This window comes from Corvus hawaiiensis, chromosome 2, assembly GCF_020740725.1.
Source record: "Corvus hawaiiensis isolate bCorHaw1 chromosome 2, bCorHaw1.pri.cur, whole genome shotgun sequence".
Classification (NCBI taxonomy): Eukaryota; Metazoa; Chordata; class Aves; order Passeriformes; family Corvidae; genus Corvus; species Corvus hawaiiensis.
The window spans coordinates 121,712,389-121,734,212 of NC_063214.1; the positions used below are offsets into that span (position 1 = coordinate 121,712,389).

The window sequence follows — 21,824 nt, forward strand, 5'->3', positions numbered from 1 at the left end:
CAGCCCGGGACAGTGGAGGGTAGAAATGGGTCATCTTAGTCCTTCCAGCTGAATCTGGATGTGTCACGATGCTGCCCTGAGTCTCCAGGACCTTCCCTGTCCCCTCCCAGCCCTGGAGCTTCATGGGACTGTGCTCCAAGGGCTGCTCTGGGAAGTGCTGGAGCCTGTAATTCCCATGTGGCTGTGCCCAAGTCCCCTGTGCCCTGGCTGATGCTCTAAATTCAGCATTTCCTCTCTTAGAGCTGAGTGTCTGATGGGACCTCACGTTCCTGAAGCTCCCAGTGCCACCAAGAGAAACTTCATTACTCCAGTTTCAATTCTGCCAGTGTTTATTTCCCATTCCTGTCCATAAAACCATTGCAAAAGGATCCAAAAGCAGGATTTGTTTGGGTTTGTTATTTTAGAGCCCCATAGCACTTTTCTGATTGTGGTGCCTGGGGACAACCTGGGATTGAATTTTTGAGGAGTTATCACAGTGCAGGTTTAGCACAGGGGCCATTTCCTCCTTTTAGAAACTGTGGGGAGGGTAGGAAAGCCCTGAAATTGTCAGTGGATCTGGTTCTTCAGCCTAGGGGACATCTCAGGCTGCCCCACGATAAGATTGCAATGCTTGAGAGGTGATTTCAGTTTCGATTCAGACAGTCCCAGATTAGGCCCTTCACCAGTGGATCAGCGGTTGCAAAAACAAGGGGAAAAAATGAAAAATAAACCAAAACCAACCGACCTCATGTACCAAGTGAGCTTTTCTGATCTTTTTCCCCCCCCTCCCACACTAGGACATCGGCAGAAAATAGATGAGCAGACAAAGCCCGGCAGCTTGTCCTTTTCTGAGCGTCTGAGCGAGCTGGAGCAGTTGCGTCGCACGGCCATGAGGGTCAGCCCACACCACCCAGCCCCCACACCCAACCCTCGAGCCTCCTTGAACCACAGCACAGCTTTTAACCCTCAGCCTCAGAGTCAGATTCAGGGTAAGTACCCAAAATCCTCCCCCCACTCGCCCACCTCCATCGCCGTGGCCGCCACGGGCCCATGGCCCTGCTGTGCTTCCATCTCATCTTGGTTCTCCTTGGGTATCTCTGACACATGAGAGCCTTTAAGGAGTGAAAAGAGGGGCTTCCCAATGGATGTTGGAATTTTGAGAAGCCCGAATTTTAAGCCTGGCAGGTTTTAAGGGGTCCTTTTAGGGGGTCCATTCTAATCCTCCCCCCGCTCGCCCACCTCCATCCCCACGGCCTACCTGGGCTCACAGGCCCTGCTGTGCTTCCATCTCTTCTTGGTTCTCCTTGGATATCTTTGTTACATGAATGCCTATAAGGAGTGAAAAGAGGGGCTTCCCAATGGATGTTGGAATTTTGAGAAGCCCAAATTTTAAGCCTGGCAGGTTTTAAGAGGTTCTTTTAGGGGGTCCATTCTAATCCTCCCCCCGCTCGCCCACCTCCATCCCCGCGGCCCTCACGGGCCCATGGCCCCGCTGTACTTCCATCTCTTCTTGGTTCTCCTTGGATATCTCTGACACATGAGAGCCTTTAAGGAGTGAAAAGAGGGGCTTCCCAATGGATGTTGGAATTTTGGGAAGCCTGGCAGGTTTTAAGGGGTCCATTCTAATCCTCCCCTTGCTCGCCCACCTCCATCCCCACGGCCTAACGGGGCCATGGCCCCGCTGTGCTTCCACCTCTTCAGGGCTCTCCTTGGATATCTCTGCCATGTGAATGCCTATAAGGAGTGAAAAGAGGGGCTTCCCGATGGATGTTGGAATTTTGGGAAGCCTGGCAGGTTTTCAGGGCTCCATTCTGTGTCTTCCCAGTGTCAGCACAGCTCGTGGGGTTTGTTATCCTCACCTGTGCCTCGGAACACCTGCAGAGCCATTGTTGTCTTGCAAAGCCAGGCCTTTTTCCAGGTGTATTTCCCAGTGGGTATTTGTCCATGAGTGTGCTGGAGGCAGAGGGAAATACTGTCAACACCTTGCTTTGACCTTTCCCAGGAAGGCAGCAGCAAAGAGAGCTTTGCAATGTGCTTCCTTCCCTAAAACTTTTCCCTGAGTGCTGGGACTTTCTTAGGACAGGCTGCTTTGGAGGGATTTCTGTGGCTGGTGGTTTTTCAGTGGGTTTTGTTGCAATGAAAACCTGCAAAAGGGTGACTCAGGATTTCCTCCCAGGCTCGGATGAAACCGAGTCATCCAGCTTGGAATCTTACCTGGCATCACCTAGAGTTGAGTCTGTCCCTGCTGAAATTCCTGCTGAAATTTGGGCAGTGGGTCAGGTCACTGTTATAGCTGATCCTATAAAAATGCAGATTCGTGGGGAACTGGACCCAAAAACATGGTATGGTGTTGGTTTTAGCAGGTGCTATTCCTAACAGAGTTTTCCCCTATTCTTCCAACTAGAATGAAATGGGCTCAGTCAAGGTTTTCTGCTGGGCTGTTGGAGAGGAATGGTTACTGGGAACTAATAAGTTCTTATTTTGGGATTTATTTTTAAGAGCAGAGCGCTCTTTCCTGCAGGCAGGGAAGGTTGTCACTCACCTAAGGCAACACTTGGAACTTTCCTTTCTTCCCAGGGCTTGGAAGATCTGTGGCTTAGTGGAATTATTGCAAATCTGCTGGGTTTGGGATATATTTGAGAATCATAGAATCAGGGAATGGTTTGGGTGGGAAGGGACCTTAAATATCATTTAGTTTCAACCCAAACCATGGGCAGGGACACTTTGCACTATCCCAGGCTGCTCCAAGCCCCTTCCAAGATGACCTTGGACACTTCCAGGGATTGGGGCAGCCAAAAAATTCTGTGGGCAACTTGTGCCTTTCTCACAGGGAAGATTTTCTCCCCAGTATCCAACCTAACCCTACTAAACCCCACTGATTTCACCACTAAAACCCAACAAATTACCACGTGCTGTACAAAGCAAAAAGAAACTGGAAGCACCACCCAGCTCCTCCCCCTGGCTGGAGCAATTCCAGGTCAGCTCAGGTGAAGGATCCCCTCACATTCCCCTCACTTCTTTCCCTGATTTGCAGAGCAGACCACGTTGGGTTTCTCCTGCTCACGGCTCCGTTCCGAGAAAAGAAAACACATTTTATTGTGGCTGCTCAGCACAGATGTGGGTGGAGGTATCGGTGGCAGCCTCACATTCTTCAGCTTCTTGGGAACACTTTTCTGCTCAGCAGAGTATCAGGTTTAACAGCCAGGATCCCTCTTCCCTGCTTCCCTGTGGAATTCCCGATGGGTTTTTCACGCTGGGCCCTGGATCCAGCTGCTCCCTCCAGGAATAGTTGTAGGAGGTCGCTGGGCTTTGCTGTTTCAAACAGGATTTTGATGTGTATCACCTGTGGATGTAGCTCAGCCATGGATGTTTCCTCAGGGATATTCTCCTTTTCTCCTGGCTCCACTTTCCCTCCCAAATGTGTGTTGTCTGTTGAGGATGGAAATTGTTGGGGCTTGCAGTGGATATCAGGGAAATAAACCCCAAACTGAAGCCTCTCTCATTTGTCTGTTGCCATCACCTTTTAACTTTCAGGCTCATCTTTTCAGGGTCGCATTATCACAGCAGGAAAAAAGGGATGGGGTGGGAAGGAGCTCCAGCACCATCATTTTTTCCTGGGTGATCAAAGTGTGACTGGGTTAGGGTTGATCTGTGTGATCTCAGAGGAGTTGGGATATTTCATTTCTTTTTATTATTATTTTTGTTTATTCAGTTTCAGAGCAGAGACCTCCAAACCAAGGGAGGGAAGGGAGAAGGAAAGGCTGGGAGAGCTGGGATTGTTCAGCCTGGAGAGGAGAAGCTTTGGGCTGAGCTCAGTGTGGCCTTGCAGGGCCTGAAGGAGCTGCAGGAAAGCTGGAGAGAGACAATTGCCAAGGGCTGGAGGGCCAGGAGCCAGGGAATGGCTTCAAACAGGCAGAAATTAGAGTTAGATGGGATATTGGGAAGAAATTCCTGGCTGTGAGCATGGTGAGGCCCTGGCACAGGGTGCCCAGAGCAGCTGGGGCTGCCCCTGGATCCCTGGCAGTGCCCAAGGCCAGGCTGGACATTGGGGCTGGGAGCAGCCTGGGACAGTGGGAGGTGTCCCTGCCATGGCAGGGCTGGCACTGGATGGGCTTTAAGATCCCTTCCCACCCAAACCAGTCTGAGATCTTGTGATTCCACGAAAACCAAAACACTTCTGAACATCCCATTTCCACACCTCCCTGCCCATTTTGCATCCTGAAACATTTCTGGTGAAACTTTCTCACTGAAGAGAGCACACAGGGCTTTTTATAAGACAACCCCCCCATCCATCACTAAATTCCAAGCAGTGTCCCAAAACCTTGCTTTAACTCCCACCAGTAGGAACCACAAGTTGCTCCTCCACTCATCCAAACCCACTTATCTTTTTTTTTTTTCTAAAAATACAAAACTAAAAGAGAGATCTCAGAGCAGTTCTTGGATGGCAAGGGCAGGCTGCCATGCCACCAAACCGCTGTTTATTTGTTGAGGTTTTCAGCTAGAAAAGGATTGAGGTTCATTTTAATTTCCTATTTTAGCAACTCTTGAACGGGAGCAGAAAACCTTTTGTGTCACGGATACAAATCCACGGCAAGAGTTCTGTTCAGAGCCCATAAATTGCTTTAATCGAGTTTTCTGCTTCTTTCATATCACAAGGAGGGAGCCACGTCCACCTGTTCCCTTGGAAGTTTTATCCACAGCCAATTCCCAGAGCAAAGGGGAATGGGAGGGGAGGAAAAGCTTCCACCACATGGTTTAAGTTGAGATTACTTTGTGCCAGAACCGAGTGTAAAATGTCAAAGGATTTGACCTCCACACAGATGAAAAAGGAGATTCTGACCTCAACTCACCCCTTCCTTTGTGCAGAGGGGGGGGGAAAGCCAGCCAGAGCCATGTGAGCTGTGCTGAGGGGTTTAGACCCTTGAGAAGCATTTAAATTTCAACTTATAATAAATATAAATATACCTGTCTGTGTATTAAGGTTGAGTTTCTCCCAACACCAGCCTGGAGCAAACACTAAATCCACAATTCCGGATTTTACAGTGGTTAAAGTTAACCAGAGTGGGCAATTCCAGAAAATCTGAACATAAGGTTCCTTTACAGCAGACGTTTTTGCAGGGCCAACAGAAATATTTGAAAATCCAGGCCAAGAAGATTCTTGTGGAGGCATCAATGTGGAGTTACAAAATTGCAGAAATAAATGGGGGCGTGCAATTAAATAACTTCAATTTTTGTTTTTTAATTAGCCCAACTAATGTTCACAGAATCACAGAACCACAAATGGTTTGGGTTGGAAAAAAACCTTAAAACAAACCAGGGACTCCTTCCACTGGTCCAGGTTGCTCCAAGCTCCATCCAACCAGAATATTCTCAACTGCTTTCCAACTGTTTGGAGGTTTTCACCTGGGGACTTATTAATTACCCATAAGTTTAAAACATAAATAATAATTAATACATTTTCTCTAGGGAAAACAAATAATCACTTTAAGCTACACACTTCTGGTTCTTTTTTAGGCTTTTATGGCCTTAAAATACCTGAGTTTGCTTTTTTTTTTTTTTTTAATTTTGTAACCTTAGATGTTCAGTTTCCCACTTTTATGACCAAATCAAAAATCCCTGGAAACGAGAGGCTGGAATAAAACTGCTGACAGCTCTTGAAGGGAAGAATGAGCCCTGAAAGCAAAGCAAGGGAGATCATTTAAAGCTCAGCTCTTTGAATTAACACCAAACACAAGGACTGGGGGATTATTTTGTTACGAGCCAGGCTTTTGTCTTCCTCCAGGTGCCCCACACTTTGTGTAAGAGACATTTCAAGGTCCTCGCTATCGGGATCTTGGGCAAAAAACACAGCCTGGGTTTATCAGGGTTCCCAGGAACCAGTGAAACACAGGAGGGGAGTCAAGGGCAGCGTGGAAAACAGGGAATTGCAACGGCTTTGTTCCTCTTCCGGCTGGATCAAGCCCCAATTTTTAATATTTCCATTTTTAGTTTGGCTGAATAAGCCGTGGATTAATAGAATCAGAGGAATTTGCAGTGTTTCAGAGGGTATTTGATGGGGGTTGTCACTCTGCCCCCACATTTTGCTGCTGGAAAATGCAGTTTTCAGGCAATTTTGGCAATTGGGATTGGTGTGCTCGCAGCTCCCCAACAGATCCAGAGCCTCCCAGGATCAGGGAATTCCCAGCTCTTCCCGTTGTGTGATAGATTAAATACTGATATTTTCTCTTCCCTTGGACACCCCGGGATCTCCCTGTGTTTAACCCAGCACGTGGTGCTTTCCCAGCAGATTGTCGCCTTCCTGCGGGATTCAAAACCTCTCCATCCCAAAAAACACTCCCTGGAATGTCGAGCCAGGGCTGCCTGAGCTTGGCACTTTCCCTATCGGCTCTGCTGCATCCTCCCCTGGATAGGGCTGGATCCAGCGCTTCTGGATGTGGCTGGGTGTTCTCTCCACCCCCAGAGGGTTTCCCCACCACAGTTTGGGTCATGTCCATCCTGATCAGAGAAGATCCCCTTTAACAGAGCTCCCCTCCATCTCCTGGAGTGGGAATTTCCACCAGGAGCCTGCTCTGGATGCGGAGGAGGAAATGGTCTTCCTCCTTCCTGCTGCCTTCAATGCCAGCAGCCACCAAAAACTCCAGTGTGGGGAAAAGAAGGAGCTGAAGCCACCCCGTGGTGTGGACCCAGAGCTCGAGAGCCACAGCCACAGGAAATTTGTGGAAGTGGTGATGCTTTCCCAAAATATTTTGCCAACCCAATCTGTGGAGCTGGCAGGGCTCCATCAAAAAAGGGAATTTTATAGAGAGAAATATCCTCTTCCTGAGAGCGCAGGATGTGATTGGCAATTCTTGCTCGGCAGATGATATTTCTTTAGAATTCCATGAGTAACTTCCACAGTTTTCCTTTTTGAGGAGCACTTTGGAAGTGTCATCAGATGCAGATTCATCCTGGTGTCCATTTGTGGTGTCATAAACCAGTTTGCATCCAAGTTGATGAGCACATGAGCTGGCTTAGCACACAGAGAACAACTCCTCTGGAATCCTGTCCCATGGAAATCCACTCCTTACCACACCTCCCTAGCACAAATATAAATATAAACCTCCTGTTTTATAGAATCATGGAATGGTTTGGGTTGGAAGGGACTTTAAAGATCATCTCTGTGGCTGCTCCTGGATCCCTGGCAGTGTCCAAGACCAGCTTGGATGCTCCAAGCTTGGGGCTTGGAGCACCCTGGGATAGTGGAAGGTGTGCCTGCCCATGGATCTGGATGCTCTTTAATGTCCTTTCCAACCCCAACCATTCCATGATCCTCTAAGATGTGCAACACAAACTAAATAACTGCAGTTATTATATCATTATTATATATTAATATATTGTCCTTTTTTTTTTTCTTGGCTCTGACCCTCCATGTCATTTTTTACCCAATCATTTCATCCCCTGTGGAATTGGGCTCCTCACAGCAGGAGCCACATCTTCCATCAGATTTGTAAAGTCTGTAATTCCATTGGGATCCTCTCCAAAGGCTGATTGGGACAGGGATAAAATCCAGTGACTGTCACACAGCATCTCTGCCGAGCCTTTGCCTCATCAGCTGTGACACAGCACAGGGGTGGTGACACCCAGCAGCAACCCAGGAACGGGAGCAACCTTAGGAATTCCAACTGGCTGGAATCAGGAATCTCCTTTATTCCTGGGAGATTTTCCTGGGAGGAACTGGAGGCAGAGCAATTTGAGGCAACACAGGTGGGATACACAGAGGAATCGAGGCCCTGATTTAAGGGAGGGGCTGGCAGAGGCAGATAAATTCCATTTTGCAGAGGAAAGGAAGGATAATTCCTGTCATTAACCACAGCAGAGGGGCTCAGCAGCAGGGAGGGAGCAGAACCATTTGTGCTGAAGGCCAGTGCTGGCTCCAGAACAAGTGGTTCTCCTGTCAACTGTCAATGAATTTAGGCTGGAAATTAGGAGATGGTTCCTAGGGATCACAGAAGCCCTGGATGTCTTCCAGGAGCCTCTCAGACACACAGAGATGGAATTTAAGATGGATCTTGCTCTGTAAGTGCAGAGCACGAGGTGTGGCTGGGCTGCAGGGCCCAGGAGATGCTCCCCAGGCCCAGATTTGCTTCCATTCAATCAATTCTCTGCACCACTGACTTCATCAAGGGAGTTCTGATTCTCCTGGACAGGCAGGAGAATGTTTGGGATCTTCTCCCTCTGCTCTGGAGCCAGGCTGGGAGAGCTGGGGGTGCTCACCTGGAGAGGAGAAGGCTCCAAGGAGAGCTCAGAGCCCCTTCCAGAGCCTAAAGGGGCTCCAGGAGAGCTGCAGAGGGACTGGGGACAAGGATGGAGGGCCAGGAGCCAGGGAATGGCTTCCCAGTGCCAGAGGGCAGGGCTGGATGGGAGATTGGGCAGGAATTGTTCCCTGGCAGGGTGGGCAGGCCCTGGCACAGGGTGCCCAGAGCAGCTGGGGCTGCCCCTGGATCCCTGGCAGTGCCCAAGGCCAGGCTGGACACTGGGGCTTGGAGCAGCCTGGGACAGTGGAAGGTGTCCCTGCCATGGCAGGGGTGGGATGGGATGGGATGGGATTTAAGGTCCTTTCCAACCCAAACCATTCCACGATTCCATGAGTCTCAACCCTTTTGTCTGTTGTATCTCAGTGACAAGATAAAACCTTTCCCTGCAAACTCCCAGTGCTCCTTCACTCCCACACGGACCTCCAGGTCCTCAGCAATTCCCTGGATAAATCCCAGCTGTGCTGGAGCCTCCATTGCCTTCCCAGCACCGGGATCTGTGCAGCTCCTCCAGGATTCCTTCCCTTCAGCCACACATTTGTGCCTCCTTCATCTGCTCCCACATGGGGCAGAGCGAGGTGAGGATCCAATTCCTCAACACCTGCCCGTGTTCCAGGCAGCATTCCCAGCTCCAGGGCCTCAGCCTTGCTCAAGAGCCTTGCATCCAGCTTGGGAGAAAAAAAAAAAAAAGGCTTGGAATTGTTTGGCTTTTCCATCAACTAATGGAAAGAGTTATGTAATGGTGGTTCATCCACAAGATTTCCAAGTGTCGATATATTTAAGATGCCAATCTTCATATTCCAAATGCCTGGCACTTCCTGGGATTGAAAAAGCAGCAGATGAAGCAACAAATATGTTCTCAGTCCCCAAGCAACACCTTCAGTTACACCAATTTTTCTTCTGCTTTTTTCCCCCACATTTTTCTCACATGGAGCATCCTTAAGGATAACTCCAAAAAACAAAAAGGAAATCTTGGGTTTCAGGCAGAGAAGTTGAGAGATCTGTGTTTTGTCCTACATTTTTGACACTAATTCCATGATTTTTTAGACAAATTATTGAGAGTTCGATTTTTTTACCGAGCATTTAGGAAAACTCAGGAAGCAGAAATGTGTTTCAGGAGGATTTTTGATGGTGCCCAAGCACCTAAACCACAGAGAAATCAGTCCCAGCTATGGAGCTGCCTTTGGAAAACCCTCTCCCTGAATCTTTAGACAGCTCTAAAATTCGGCAGCTCATGCCCAGGCACAGTTTTATTTTCATTAATCAGTCCATGTCTTTTACCACGGGAGAGCTGATGGATACTGAGAGCAGAGCAGGCAGGGACAAGTATTCCCAGTTCAGTTTGGGACTTGCACAGTGATTCCTGCTGCTGCTTTGGTTTGATCCCCTTCCACTCCCTGAGCCCTTCTCCGTTATGTCCTTGGGAAAGTGGAGCTGCTCTCTGACCCAGGGCAGGAATTCTGTGCCAGGATTCTCCCAGAGAATTTCCTGGGCTCACTTCTTGCTCCTTTAGCTCTCTCACCCCTGCAAGGTGGAGCCTCTGCCTGCTCTTCTCTCCTCCTCATTTTTGGGGTAGCATCTTTCAGCTCTACCTCTACCAGACATTTCTGTCTCCTGGGGCCCTTCCTTTTCCATGGAAACACCTGAGTCTGGCTCACTGCTCCTTCCCAGGACTAATCTCATCTCATCCTGGAGGTGTTTAAAGCAAATATCTCTGCCTGCCCCAGGGGCAGGTTTAAACTGGATATAGGGAAGGAATTGTTCCCTGGGAGGGTGGGCAGGAGCTGGGATGGAATTCCCAGAGCAGCTGGGGCTGCCCCTGGATCCCTGGCAGTGCCCAAGGCCAGGCTGGACATTGGGGCTTGGAGCAGCCTGGGACAGTGGGAGGTGTCCCTGCCATGGCAGGGGGTGCAACAAAATGATCCTTAAGGTCCCTCCCAACCCAAACCATTCCATGATTCCAAACTTTGGATGGCAAAAATTCGGCATTTGAGGTTTTCTGGTGTTTGGGGTTATTCCCCACGGGCCCTCAAAGCATTTTCTTGGCCTTTGAATGTCCCAGTGGTGAGGAAGATTAAAATCTCCGATTGCAAAACGCTGGTAAATCAAATCTCTCCGAGTTCTTCCCTGACAAACCCAGTTTCTTTCCACAGCATTCTCCTCTTTAATCCCCTCTTGGCAGAACACGCCAAGGTTTGGGTAGCAGAGCTCAAATTACCTTCCGTGGTAAATAAAACAAACAAAAAGTAAATAAATAAGGGCTCCTTACCCTAAAAACAAACACCCACTGAAAAGAGCTCCTCGTTCACCTGGTGCTGCCCAGCTGCCAGAAGATGCCACTGGGGTTTTGTAATGGAAGGTGTTGTTTTCCCTCAAATTCTGAATTGAACATCTCCAAACTTGAGCTCTTGTTGGGGGCCGGGCTCTGCTCCCAGGGAACAGGGGCAGGAGGAGAGGGAATGGCCTCAGGCTGGGCCAGGGGAGGTTTAGATGGGATATTAGGAGCAATTTCTTCCTGGAAAGTGTGGTTAGGCCTTGGAAGGGGCTGCCCAGGGAGGTTTGGAGGTGTCCAAGGAAGGCCTGGACTTGGCACTCAGTGCTCTGGGCAGGGTGACAAGGTGGGCATCAGACACATGATCTTGGAGGTCTTTTCCAACCTTAATTCTGGGGTTTCTCCACGGCTTGGGCGGCTCCTTTCAAAGCCTCATGGGCAGACACACCTCCTGTGGCAGGCCTTTAACACAACATTGCATCAAACAGGATCATTCCCTCACGAGCCCACGTGGTGCCAGGGCTCACAGGGCTCCTTTTATGTGGCTGAGTACACACAACACCCTTGGCAAACTCATTTCGGAGTTTTCCCTGTGTGTTCAGCCTGTTATGACCCCACCAAATGGGGATGGTGCACAGGCAAGGAACAATGGGCTGGGATGTGCTCGCTGAGGCAATCAATGACCTGCGGAAATGCACATTAGATAATCAAATAGGCTCCAGCTGACCATTTCCAGCCTATTTGTACAGCTCTTCTCTTAAAAGCATTGAAAAAGAAAAGAGGGCCATTAAAACAAAAAAAAAAAGATATTAAAGAGGGCCATTAAAAAATCGTGGCTTTGCTCTCAGGTTGGGCTTGATTTCCAACAAGAAATTCCCAGGTCTGTGCCAGAGGTTTCTTTGGTTTGTCTGTGTTTGGTTTGTCTTGCTCAGTTCAAGATCAGGGATTCTGGGACATTGCAAGATTTGGTGCTCAGCTTCAGGAACTTTTCAGGGATATCTGCAAAGAGAGGAGTTTGGAATGTCTTTGGTAAGGTACCCAAACATGGGATAGAAATAGAAACTATTGGAAATAGAAACTATTGGAGTTTGCATCCTCTGTCAGAGAATTGTTTGGATTTGGAAGGGACCTCAAAGCCCATCCAGTGCCACCCCTGCCATGGCAGGGACACCTCCCACTGTCCCAGGCTGCTCCAAGCCCCAATGTCCAGCCTGGCCTTGGGCACTGCCAGGGATCCAGGGGCAGCCCCAGCTGCTCTGGGCACCCTGTGCCAGGGCCTGCCCACCCTGCCAGGGAACAATTCCTGCCCAATCTCCCATCCAGCCCTGCCCTCTGGCACTGGGAAGCCATTCCCTGGCTCCTGGCACTCCAGCCCTTGGGAATTGTCTCTCTCCAGCTTTCCTGCAGCTCCTTCAGGCCCTGCAAAGCCACACTGAGCTCACCCCAAAGCTTCTCCTCTCCAGGCTGAACAATCCCAGCTCTTCTTGGCCTTTTACAGGTTTAGTTACATTTGTCAATTATTTTATACATCACTTGGCCAATTTGGGCTCTCTCAGCTTCTTGCAGATTAAATTCAGCTGGTCAATACCCACAAAAACCAATGAAACCAAAATTCCTTCACATGGAAAAAATTCCTGTAAATTGCTGCATCCTCTGGCCCTAGGAAAGACAACATTTAGTGAAAGGCAACTCCTGATTTTATTAGGGTGATGATTTACAGCTGGCTGAGCAAGGGTAGCACTGGTGATGCTTTCAGCTCTCATTGCATAAAGGTGGATTTCATTTTCCAAATCCCACGTCCAAACAATGCTCCTCATTCTGCAGCCCAGTCTGTGAATAACTGCTCCAAAGCACAGTGCCTTTGATATCCGTGAGAGCTACATAAATATGAGCAATTTTCCATGCAAAACCATTGGCAAATTTGAATTTGGGATTAATTAGTTCATGGGGAGGGAATCCACCAGCAAACAAGAGCTGCTCTGCCACACATCATAAAAGTGAGCACTTGTGTTAACTCGAAAAGGAGAAAAGTGGGAAAGTGGCCTGGCAGGAAAAGGCCCTGGGGGTGCTGGTGCCAGCGACTGGACACGAGCCCAGGGGTGCCCAGGTGGGCAAGAGGCCACTGGCCCCTGGGCTGGATCAGGAATTGTGTGTCCAGCAGGAGCAGGGCAGGGATTGTCCCTCTGTGCTGGGCACTGAGAGGCCCCTCGAGGGCTGTGCCCAGTTCTGGCTCCTGCAGGAGAGCCCTGGAGGGGCTGGAGCGTGTCCAGGGCAGGGAAGGGAGCTGGGAAGGGGCTGGAGCCCCAGGAGCGGCTGAGGGAGCTGGGAAAGGGGCTCAGGCTGGAGCAAAGGAGGCTCAGGGGGGACCTTGTGGCTCTGCACAAGTCCCTGACAGGAGGGGGCAGCCGGGGGGGTCGGGCTCTGCTGCCAGGGAACAGGGACAGGAGGAGAGGGAACGGCCTCAGGCTGGGCCAGGGCAGGCTCAGGGTGGACAGCAGCAGGAATTTCCCCATGGAAAGGGAGCTCAGGCCTTGGAAAGAGCTGCCCAGGGAGGTTTGGAGTGCCCATCCCTGGAGGTGTCCCAGGAAGGGCTGGAGGTGGCACTCAGTGCTCTGGGCTGGGGACAAGGTGGGCATGGGGCACAGCTGGGCCTGGCTGGGCTGGGAGGGCTTTTCCAACCTCAGGGACTCCATGAAAAGGGAGGGAGATGTTTCAAGTGAGGGAAAGCCATCCCTGGGTGTTTGTACCAGGCTCTTGTGTCCAGGGTGGTCTCCAGCATCCTCCTGCCTTGGCCAGCAGGAGCTGCAGGTGGATGGGGCCAGAACCAGCCTGGCACCTCCAGGAGTTCCCCCAGCCAGGTATCCATGGGTCACCAAGCCCAGGGTGGTGGAGAGATCCCCTGGAATGTCTCCTTGCCCATCCAGAGCCTGGAGGAGGAGCAGGAGGGCACCAACTCTGCCCTCTCTTACCCTCTCTGGGGTGATTAACGGGGCTAAAAGTAGAGCAGGGACTGGGTTGAAGCAGGAGAGGGAAGTAAAGGCAAAGAGGAGAGTGTGGAAATAGGTTTTCCTGGGAAAGTGGAGGGAAAATATCCATGGGAAAGAAAAAAAGAGAGAAAAAAGGGAGAAAGACATAAAGGGAGGAAGGAAGGAAGGAAGGAAGGAAGGAAGGAAGGAAGGAAGGAAGGAAGGAAGGAAGGAAGGAAGGAAAAGAAAGAAGGAAAAGAAAGAAGGAAAAGAAAGAAGGAGAGAAGGAAAAGAAAGAAGGAGAGAAGGAAAGAAGGAAAGAAAAAGAAAGAAAGAAAGAAAGAGACAAACAGCTGTGCTAATCCCTGTGCTTGTTTGATCATGTTCAGAGGCTCCCAAACTCCCATGGCAGGGCACGGTTTTGTTTCAGGAGGGCGGTGCCTACTGAGGGCACGTCCATGTGATTTCTGTATTTGTACATTAAACATTTCCCCAAGATGTAATTCCTTCCCTCCTGCACTTGGAATAAAGAGACTTTACAAGCCGAGCTGCCTCCAAAAAGCAAGCAGAGGAGGGCTGTCAGGGCAAGATAGGACAAATGGAAATGTGTCTGAGCTGGCTGCTCCACCCAGCCTCTCATCTTTATAGAAAAAAAAAATAATAAATGTTTCCAATAAGCCAGAGAGGCCGGGTCTGATGAGCACAGACGGTCTGCAGGCATCTGCCCAAGAGCTGACGCTTGGCTGGTACATCCTCATCTGATTTATGTTGTGTGTGTGTCTTAAGCCTTAAATTGTTGAGTCTCTGGCTGGCTGCAGTGGGATTACGGGATGGTTGCGGTGTGTTTGCAGCTCCCAGAGCTGGCGCTGATACCGGGGTTCTTGGCACCGAGACAATCCCAATCTCACACCTGTCTGAGACAATGAGGGCCTTGTTGCACACATCTCCACCAAAGGCTCTCGTCCCACTTATTTTTCACGTTGGAAGGAGGAAAAAAAAATAAAGGGAGGACTGAGGGAGCGCTGTCTCCTCACAAGGCACGCTGGGATGGAGCACATCCCTCTTTTCTTTGTGGGAAAATATATTTCCAGAGCTGAAGAGAGATTATTTACGAGGAATGGAGTCACAGGACAAGGGGGAACGGCTTCAGACTGAGAGTAGGTTTAGATTTAATGTCAGATATTGCCTTAGTTGTTCATCTTTGCCCTTGTGGTCTCCCTTCAGCCACTCTTCTTCCTCAGTTCTGCAGCACAGATCTCTTAGAGGTGCATCCTGTGGAAGCTGGAATGGTGAAGAACCTTTTCCTGCCCTTTCTGTTGTGTCATTCCTGCTGCTGAGTTCATGGCAGAGGGAGGCAGCGGCTGCAGACCTGTCCTGGGCAGGTTTTTCCTTTTAATCTGTCCGTGTAGGGAAGCTGGGAAGGGGCTGGAGCCCCAGGAGCGGCTGAGGGAGCTGGGAAAGGGGCTCAGGCTGGAGCAAAGGAGGCTCAGGGGGGACCTTGTGGCTCTGCACAAGTCCCTGACAGGAGGGGGCAGCCGGGGGGGTCGGGCTCTGCTGCCAGGGAACAGGGACAGGAGGAGAGGGAACGGCCTCAGGCTGGGCCAGGGGAGGTTTAGATTGGATATTTGGAAAAATTTCCTCATGGAAAGGGAGGTCAAGCCTTGGAAAGAGCTGCCCAGGGAGGTTTGGAGTGCCCATCCCTGCAGGTGTCACCAGGACGTGGCACTCAGTGCTCTGGGCTGGGGACAAGGTGGGCATCGATGATTCTGGAGACCTTTCCCAACCTCAGTGATCCCAGCATTCTCTGACTGTGTCATTCTTGCTGCAGCCTCCATCCTTTCCCTCCAAACACCTTCCTGAGCAGGAAAGTAGGGAGGGAAAAAGGAAAGTGAGGCACCTCTACCCTGCTCATCCCCAGTGAGACAGAAAAGGGTCAGAATTAGACCAAAACACCCCTCTTTGCTCTCCTCACTGGCCCAGCTGAGGCTCTGGCCCTGCACCTTGCTGGGTGCTCTCCAGCAGGAAAATGAAGGCTGAACCCAGCTCGGGGTGCACACAAAGGCAGATGGCAGAACTCCTGCTGCCGGTACTTGCACGCCTTTGTTCCAGCACCCAGGAGAAGCCCCGAGGTGAGAAATGCAGACAGCAGCTCGATGTTATCTCCAAACCTCGCTCCCAGTCCACTGGTGGCCACTCTCCAGCACTGCTGGGCTCGTGCGGAGCAGAAATGGCTCCTTCAGCCTTCACAAACAGCGTTTCTGCCTCAGGGCCCCAGTGCTCCCAACATTTGCCTGGGTAATTGTCTGGCTTTGCCTCCTTGTGTCTCCTGCTCAGCTTATCTGGAAGTTCAGCCTGGCTCAGCGAGGGGTGAGGATGGGGAAGAGCTGCTGGAGGATGGGGGATAAACCCTTTCCTATTTAATTCCCTGGCAGCTCAGAAATCATTTTTGGGATCCCGGTGGGGAAAAAATGAGTAATGCAGCATCTTAATTTAAACAGATGAAAGAGCTGCACAAATAAATGAAAGGGGGGAGAGGGGGGTTGTGGTTTTTTGTTTCTCTGGTAGCCCCAAAATATCAACAACTGCAAAACAGCACCAGCAAATGTATAATTCTGAATGAATTCAAACTGATTGTTTCCAAATGTTGCTGGCTTGGTTTTTTTTAATAGTGGAAATGCAGATGTAAAAAATATTTAAATTCAATAATAATAATTCAGTTTTTGAAGTTCCCCCCCCCCCACCCAAGTCACCAACATAATCAACAGTAACCTTGGGTTTTTGCCATCGCGTTGGATTTTTACATTAAACATAAAAATATTTGGTCTTGCCCTTATTTAAATAATATTTGCTTACATATCAAGATTATGTTTAGCTTTGGGATTGTTTCTTAAATGGGAAAAAGTTCCTTTTACTCATAATGATGACTTGGGACTCTCCTTGCCACAGCTGCCCAAAACTGCTCGGCTCAGCACGTTGGGGGCAGTTCAGATGTGTTCAGCCGAGCTTCTAAAAACTTTTTGATGTTTCAGAGGTTCAGAATTGCTCAGCGAGAACAAGAATTGTACAGGATATTGCAGGGCAGACAGGCTGGGCATGGGGTTGTGTTTGAAAAGAGATTTCAGCAAGCTGGACTTTCCAAATCCAGAAGTTTTTGGTAGCTAAAGGTCAGGTTTTGGTAGCTAAAGGTCAGGTTTTGGTAGCTAAAGGTCAATTTTTAAGTTGTTTAATACAGAAAGTGAAACTCCTCTTTTTATAAAAGATCCAGCATTTCCCATTCCATAAAAGAAATCTTCCTCAGCCTGGCAAAACAACAGCACTTTGTTGGTTAATGCTGGGAGTTACTTTATTTCTTCCACACCGGGACATTTTGCAACATTTGACATGTGTTGACACTTCTTTTCTCTGCAGGATTAGAACTTTCCTTCCACGCTGTTACTCCTCACTCCACCCTTGCTGCTCACACCTCCCTGTACACAAACCGGGAATCAGGAGAGGGATGGACAGACACAAAATGTAGGGAAGCAGGGGAAGTTTCCATTCAGTCCTTCCCAAGCGGGAGCAGGGCAGGGATTGTCCCTCTGTGCTGGGCACTGAGAGGCCCCTCGAGGGCTGTGCCCAGTTCTGGCTCCTGCAGGAGAGCCCTGGAGGGGCTGGAGCATGTCCAGGGCAGGGAAGGGAGCTGGGAAGGGGCTGGAGCCCCAGGAGCGGCTGAGGGAGCTGGGAAAGGGGCTCAGGCTGGAGCAAAGGAGGCTCAGGGGGGACCTTGTGGCTCTGCACAAGTCCCTGACAGGAGGGGGCAGCCGGGGGGGTCGGGCTCTGCTGCCAGGGAACAGGGACAGGAGGAGAGGGAACGGCCTCAGGCTGGGCCAGGGCAGGCTCAGGGTGGACAGCAGCAGGAATTTCCCCATGGAAAGGGAGCTCAGGCCTTGGCAGGGGCTGCCCAGGGAGGTTTGGAGTGCCCATCCCCGGAGGTGTCCCAGGAAGGGCTGGAGGTGGCACTCAGTGCTCTGGGCTGGGGACAAGGTGGGCATCGGGCACAGCTGGGCCTGGCTGGGCTGGGAGGGCTTTTCCAGCCTCAGGGATTTTGGGATTCTGTCTGGTTGTCCCAAGTCCCCCACAGGAAAAGCTCCAGGAGAAGGGGCAGGGATGTGTCCAGGACTTGGGACACCAGCAGGCTCCTCCAGGGCTCCTCCCAGCACCACTGACAGGTAGCACAGGTGAATCCCCTTGTGGGGCAGCCCCTGCCCCAAGCACCCTGATGCAGAGTCTGTGTCCAGGGTATTGCTGGCTGATCCCTGAGCATTCCCAGCCCTCTGCCTGCTTCTTCAGGGCTGTCACTTTTGGCACCTTGCTTTGTAAGGACACTGAAGGGCTCCTGTGTGGGTTGATTTGATTTACTTCTCCTCGTCACCTTCAGAAACACCAGAGAGAAGAACTTTGACCCTCGAAGCTCCTGCTCCTTTTTCCTTCAGATTTAGAACCAGCTTGTTCTGAGCAGGGAGCAGCTGGAGCCAGGCCAGGGCAGGGTTAGGTTGGATTTTAGGGAAAGGTTCTTCCCCCAGAGGCTGCTGGGCACTGCCCAGGCTCCCCAGGGAAGGGGCACGGCCCCGAGGCTGCCAGAGCTCCAGGAGCGTTTGGACAGCGCTGCCAGGGATGCCCAGGCTGGGATTGCTGGGGGTCTGGGCAGGGCCAGGGGTGGGACTGGCTGATCCCTGTGGGTTTATTCTCACTCTGGATATTCCATGATTCCGTGAAATCCAGCAGGAGAACATTTCCATGTGTCCAGCAGAGCAGATGTTCAAGCTGAGCTGGACCCAGTGTGTGTTTTTAACCTCTTCTCCCACGCCTGTGGGAAAGGGCTGGATGTGGAGAGGAGTCTTTACCTTCCTCCAATCCTTCTCCCCTTGGCTGTGCCCCTGCAGCCTCTGTGCTCCGGGGTGGCTCAGGGGACAGGTCCTGCTGACACCTCCCGTGGCCACAGGTCAGGTGGAACGGGCTGAGCATTCCTCAGCTGCGCTCCAAGTGCCGAGGGATTTTGGAGAGGAAGCAAAGCATTTCTTCACTGGTATTTTAAATGGATTTCTGGCCTGAACGCCCCTGACAAGCCACTGACTTGGGGCTTTCAGCACATACTTCTGGGCTTGATTCATTTTCCGTCTGGGTTCTGCAGATCTCCTCAAAAGCTGCCAGGCAGTTTTGGGGAGCAGATCCCTTCGGAGAGCTTTCAACAAGCCTGGTTTAGTTTAGGACCATAATGAGCAACACTTCCTCAGGTACTTTTTAAAACACAATCTGTGCATGGTTCTAAGTCAGAACTGTCTTCCCAAAGAGATGCTCACGTGGAGAAGACCTTACCTCCCCTTGTAAATCAAAGCTGCCCTCTGGAGAGAGGTTGCATTCCACGGGGCTCAGCAGCATTTCTCTCAAGGTGACCTCAGCTGTTCAAGTCTGAAGGTTGCATTTGATATGTCACTTACTTGCTCAGTGAAATGAGCCAGGGTGTCTTTAGATCATCAGAGATCTGCTCATTACCAAAAGTTGTTTTTAATCCTGATCTGTGATGGGATTTAAAAGAATCCAAGCAGATTTCGTTTGCCAGCCTGAATAAGGGTTTGGGGGCTGACTCGGTGGCCCTGGATGAATTCTCCTTTATTAGTTTATAGGCTTTCTTCTGAGCACTTGGGATGGCATCATGAAAGTGGAAATGGCTGTTATCTTCAAAGGCCTCTTTTATACTGACAAAACCTCACCTTACCCACTCGTATTAATAATCTATTGCCATCCTAATTAGTTCACATCAAGGTCAGTGTTTGGTGGGGGATAAAATTACTGTAAGCTCCAGAGAGCAAGATTTTCTTCCACTGCTTTCATGCTGGAAAAGAGGAGGGAGCAGTGAAAGTGGAAAAGAAGAGATTGATGAGGACTTTTTGTTTATCTTTAGGCTAAAGGGCTTGGATGTGGAGTAATTAGTTCACATCATCAGGAGCAACCTGTGAGATACCTGAGGCCACGTTGTGTTCACCCATTTATCACCCCATGAACTGCAGGAACTCCTTTGTTCAGTTCTTTTCTTTAAGGCATCGATTTTCCAGTGGGAATAACACATCCAAGGAGCTTTCAGCCTCATCTTTGTCTTGAAATGTAGACACAGAGCTGGAAATGTTTTACTGTGACAGGAACTCGTGGTTGCTCCATCCCTGGCAGTGTCCAAGGCCAGGTTGGACACTGGGACAGTGGAAGGTGTCCCTGCAGGGGTGGGCACTGGATGGGCTTTGAGGTCTGGGGTTGGGCTCCAGGGGATCAGAACCCCCCCCCCCAGGAGCAGCAGGGTCGGGTCCAGCGCAGGGGCATGGAGGCTTTGTCCAAGAGAAAGGTGCAGCTTTGGCACTACAATATAAGGAGGATTTAAAGCTCTTAGAGAGTGTCCAAAGGAGGGACATGAGGATGGTGAAGGGTCTGGAGAGGCCACACGAGGAGAGGTTGAGGGAACTTGGATTGTCCAGCTGGAGCAGAGGACACTGAGGGAGACTCCTCAGGGGCTGCAGCTCCTCAGAGGGACAGCTCCAATCTCTGCTCCCTGTGACCTGACAGGACCCAGGGAGCAGCTGGAGCTGGGCCAGGGCAGGGTTAGGTTGGATTTTAGGGAAAGGTTCTTCCCCCAGAGGCTGCTGGGCACTGCCCAGGCTCCCCAGGGAATGGGCACGGCCCCGAGGCTGCCAGAGCTCCAGGAGCGTTTGGACAGCGCTGCCAGGGATGCCCAGGCTGGGATTGTTGGGGGGTCTGGGCAGGGCCAGGGGTTGGATTGATGATCCCTGTGGGTCCCTTCCAGCTCAGGATATTCCATGATTCCATGATTTAATCATATGTCTGCAAACAGTGACTCAGTGTGACTTCCAGGTGCTGGCTCAGGGAATATCTCTCCATTTCCTTTAGTCTTGCTTCACCCCATGAAAGAGAAACTTCTGAGGTGTAACCAGGCTGGGATTCGTTTCACTGAGCCGCAGCCATCTGTACATGGTGTGTCTGTGTCTGACACAGTCATCGGGTATCTCTGCCATCGAGGAGAAAAACAGCTGTTCCCGGGCTGTGATTCACCCTCCTGGCTCGGCTGGGATGTCTCCCTTAGGGTGAAACAACTCGAACCCCACAAGTGTCTGGCAACAAAGCCTGCAGTCTAGACAGGCAGCTCAGAGGTCGACACCTCCGGTATGGAGCTCTCAGGTGGGCTGGATCCTCCCCCGGGAGCTGGGACAGCAGGAGACGGCCTTATTACACTTTGTACACCGTGAACCAGCGCAGTGTCTGTGTTTCCAGGGCATGATTGCCCTGCCCAGGCCAGCCTGGGCTCATTTACCCGAGCCCTGCACCCTCCCTGAGCCCGGCACTTCGGGGAGAGCTCGGGATGGCAGCTGAGCAGCACAAAGGAGAGAAACCTCCCCCAAGCTGTTGTTGCGGGTGAACTTTCCCTGCCGGGTGACACCAGGTAATTCTCACGTGCTCTGACTCAGCCCAGGCTCAGCTCCGTGCCCCGGGTGCTCCGCTGAACCCGAGCCTTGCCTTCCCCGCGCTCCAGCTAAAACGGGGATTGCAGGAATTCCTCGGGGGGCAGCGTAGGGATCAAGGGATTCATCGGCTGGGAGGCATTCCCGTGGCCGGAGTGGCTCAGGGAAAGGCACAGAGGAGAGCAGCGAGTGGGACCTGGAGCAGCTGAAGGCTGGGGAGGGCACAGAGGACAGGAGCTCTGTCAGCTGGCAGGGTCTGGCACCAGGGAAGCTCCCACAGGTGACTCCCCTCCGGATCGGAGAGATTGGATCTCTCCCTGTGGATTTACAGGGACAATAAGGGAGCAGTGACTGCCCCGGGAGGTGCCATCCCCTTGTCCCCGTCCCCTCCCAGCAGCGAGAGGAGCCCACAGCGCTGGGCAGCGGCGGAGGGGTGAGGGTGTCACCTCCCAGGCTGGGCACAGCGCGGCCAAGGGTGACACCAGCTCCCTGCCGCCATCCACGTGCTGTGTCCCTGAATTCCCGTCTGGGCTGTGGGACAAACTCCGAGATAGGGCAGGACACGGCAGCGGCACCGAGTCTGGCGGCTCCTCCCGGGCAGCCACAGCAGGGCAAGGTCAAGGTTGAATTCTCTTTTTTTTCATTCCTCGCCGGTGCGGGGAGGGAGGGAAGAGGAGGATGGGGGTGGAACGGAGTCTCCCTCTTGAATAAATACCTGCAGCTCTCCGGGCTGACTCACACCTGCGAGACAAAGAACAATGCATCCTTAATTCGCAAAACTCAGCTCTCCAAGCCGGGCTGTCACTGGCACCTT

At 51.2% G+C, this 21,824-nt stretch overlaps 1 protein-coding gene across 3 annotated transcripts in view; it reads left to right on the plus strand.

The window, feature by feature from the left end:
• Positions 1-21,824, plus strand: part of RUNX1 (RUNX family transcription factor 1) — a 160,878-nt gene that overhangs the window by 125,692 nt on the left and 13,362 nt on the right. For 2 of the 3 annotated variants that reach the window (XM_048291384.1, XM_048291375.1), the window contains exon 6: positions 777-968. The exons of the other annotated variant lie outside the window; for it this stretch is intronic. In XM_048291384.1, the coding sequence (XP_048147341.1) occupies positions 777-968 (192 nt within the window). The remainder of the gene's footprint in view (positions 1-776; positions 969-21,824) is intronic. 3 annotated transcript variants of the gene reach the window in all.